This window comes from Puccinia triticina, chromosome 7A (assembly GCF_026914185.1).
Source record: "Puccinia triticina chromosome 7A, complete sequence".
Lineage (NCBI taxonomy): Eukaryota > Fungi > Basidiomycota > Pucciniomycetes > Pucciniales > Pucciniaceae > Puccinia > Puccinia triticina.
In genome coordinates this window covers 456,034-458,954 of record NC_070564.1, presented here as the reverse complement: position 1 = coordinate 458,954, position 2,921 = coordinate 456,034, and the positions used below count along the sequence as shown (strand labels likewise).

General features: G+C 49.8%; 1 protein-coding gene across 1 annotated transcript; it reads right to left on the bottom strand.

Annotated features, from left to right (window-relative positions):
• Positions 1–1,330: 1,330 nt before the first annotated feature.
• Positions 1,331–2,921, bottom strand: PtA15_7A55 (uncharacterized protein; the record flags this gene model as incomplete). The annotated part of the gene is made up of 8 exons (XM_053171178.1): positions 1,331–1,416; positions 1,495–1,853; positions 1,928–2,037; positions 2,128–2,183; positions 2,277–2,343; positions 2,408–2,521; positions 2,599–2,646; positions 2,751–2,921. The coding sequence occupies 8 exons, from the start codon at positions 2,919–2,921 to the stop codon at positions 1,331–1,333; spliced, it is 1,011 nt and encodes a 336-aa protein (XP_053021884.1).

Below are 2,921 nucleotides of genomic sequence, written 5' to 3'. Positions count from 1 at the left end.
CCCTCCAGATTGGCAAATCGCCAATGTACAGGTTTGGCTTTGCCCGGCTCATCCTTCGCAAGGATGCAGCCCTCTGGGATGGCAAAAAAGACCGTTGACTGTGTCACCGCAGCTGACTGTGCTATGCCGACAGCCGCGGAGGTAGAAGAAGAAATTGCTGCCTACCATCGGCAAGGAGGTGAAGACTTAGCGACCCCGGCGCTAGCCAATGCGGACGACTTTAGTGAAGCCTAGTTTTGGGTCCTATCTCATCCCTCCTTCCACCTTTTGACTAAGTAGCCCCGCAGACCCTCCCTCCCATTTATCTCACTTGTATGCCCCTCCCTGTCATGATTGTTACCCTCACCCTTCCCTGTTATGATTGTTCCCCTCAACCCCTGCAATTGAACCCAACTCAAGACCCTTAGTGTGTAAAGTAAAGCGACAGTCCAAATGTCTGCGCCTGGCAAATAATTCCGACCGCCCAGCAGGATAGCTGGGCGTAATTGCAAACGTTTTGACCAACGATCGCGGGCGGGCGCTGAGTTTGATCAAACGTTTGATCAACTTTGGAAGTTCTGGAGAACGTTTTTCACCAGATAGGACGTTTGGCCCAAGTTATCCAACTTTTCCAATTGAGTCCGAAACGTCTCGGAAACGTTGGTTTTTGGGTCCCGAAAGGTTTTGCTAACCTGCAACCAAATTCAATTGATTTGGGAACGTTTCAGGCAAACCAGGGAACGTTTTTCGCCGGGCAAACCGTTTTAACAACCGCCTGCCAACGTTGCCGGTTTCGAAAGCCGAATATTAACTGCATGGAAACTATTTCATGGAACTCTCGCAAAACTTCTCAAAGTGGTTTCCGCGGGGGCCGGGACCCGACGTCCAATCTGGATTCAATTGAAAACTTTCTTGAGTGGTTTCAAATACCACTCAAAATAGTTTGGTTGCAGCCGTGGTGTAGGTTGGGTGAATGTAGAGAGCCTGAGTCCTCAGGAATCGGGGATGCACTGATCAACTGATCCAAGTAAATAAACCAGCAGATCATGTCCCGAATTCACAGTAGTACGTGGATACGCCATCATCTGCTACTCCCTATTTTTTCTCTTTTCAGAAACCATAACAATTCAAGACAGGTTTTTTTGCTTGATTTAGTTTTTTTCTGGAGCTCTGCTGATAAACATGATTCTTCGTAATGAGGTGACTCGGATGGATAAAAAGAGAACCTCGTTTTAAGATAGTTATACACTTCACACACATGCACATCATCATCATCATCATCATCTCTTAAAAGAGGGCTACAATGAAGCCCTACAGGGTCAGGACTTCCTTATCTCTAAGGACATTTTTTTCACTTGGCCGAGGCAACAACTTCGCCTTCTTCAACTTTGACGCGTCCAAGGGATTGAAGGGCTACTTCGGCGGCTCGCTTACCAGCTGAAAGAAGCACGCGGGTAAACATATGGTCAGGGACTAGCTTTTGAAGGGCGCACGAAGCGGCTCGAAGAAACTTACAGAGTAACATGGCACCGAAGGTAGGTCCCATTCGAGCACTTCCGTCAAACTCGCTCAATTCCATTCCACCGACGATCAATCCGGGGACGATTTCACGAGTCTTGTTGGCGATGTGGTCCTCAGCGCGTTCCATGTCAAGAGGACGCATGTCTCCGAGTCCTTCGCTCAACCCAGCAGAGGCGATACGCTTAACGCAGAACGCGCCAAACGGGCCGTCGTGACCGGCAAAAGAACAGACGAGTGGAGCTGTGATGGTCGAGGGGTCCATGCATGATTGGTGGTCATGGTTAAGGGAGACCAAGGTCCAGTTAGTGACACAACCAGCGACTCGTTGAACGCCCGGGTTGATTGGACAAGGCCTGTCATAATGAAGTAACAGTCAGCTTCGGTTGGGGAATTTTTCAGAAAGATAACCAAAACACAAAAGCTTTACTTGATGATCAAGTCCTCGCATGCGGTGGCATTGAACATCTTGACATTGGGCATCGCCAAGACTTTCGATAAGACGGTAGATGTGAACAAAGCAGCGTGCTTGACGACGACCTATTTGCAGGGACAATGTACCACGTTGATAAATAACAGTAAAAATAAAACAAGTCATGAGACGGAGATAACCAAGTTGAACCAGCGTACAAAGTTTCCTTCATCCTCGTAAGGTACGCCAACTTCATCCAAGAACTTATCGGCGGCTGAGAGAAAGAAATGATCGGATGAAAGGCGAAGTTGATTGAGTAAGTTGATGCTATCATTCGTATCATCAAGACCAGGTATTATGTACTTACGTTTTCGACACACCATGGCGCTCATCAATTGGCCACCCAACCAACAGCCACCACCCGGAGCGACGTTCTGAAGATAGAGGACACAACTTAATGATCGAGGCAAAGAAGCTGCTTGACTGGAGGTGACTCACGCTCTCGAGAATGGTGATCTTGAGATCGGGGCGCGCTTTGCCGAGCGCATAGGCGCACGACAATCCCGCCGAACCGGCTCCGACGATGATCACGTCAGAGATAGCACGCTCCTCCTGGATAAAATGGACAAGTTGTTGAGCACCAAGGAGGTGGCACTACGTAGATAGATTCAGAAAGAAGTCGGACTGACCATGTCTTGGAAGTAGCGGCGGACCATGGCGCGTTGAACTTGGTGCTCCTATGACCGAGATGATTGATCAATCATCTCTACTCTAGCGGTTTAGGACTAAGAATGGGGGGGGGGGGGGGGGGGGGGGGGGGGGGGGGGGGGGGGGGACAAACCTTGATAGGAGCGAACTTGATGGTCTCCAAGTTCACGGCTGGTTCGGGCTTGAAGACTGGCTTGGCGGGGACAGCCTGGTTAGACTTCATGGCAGCCAAAGCTTGGTCGTGAGCTTGGGTGCCAATGGTGGTAGGCTTGTACATGGACTCGGTGGCTACGGGAGGAGACAT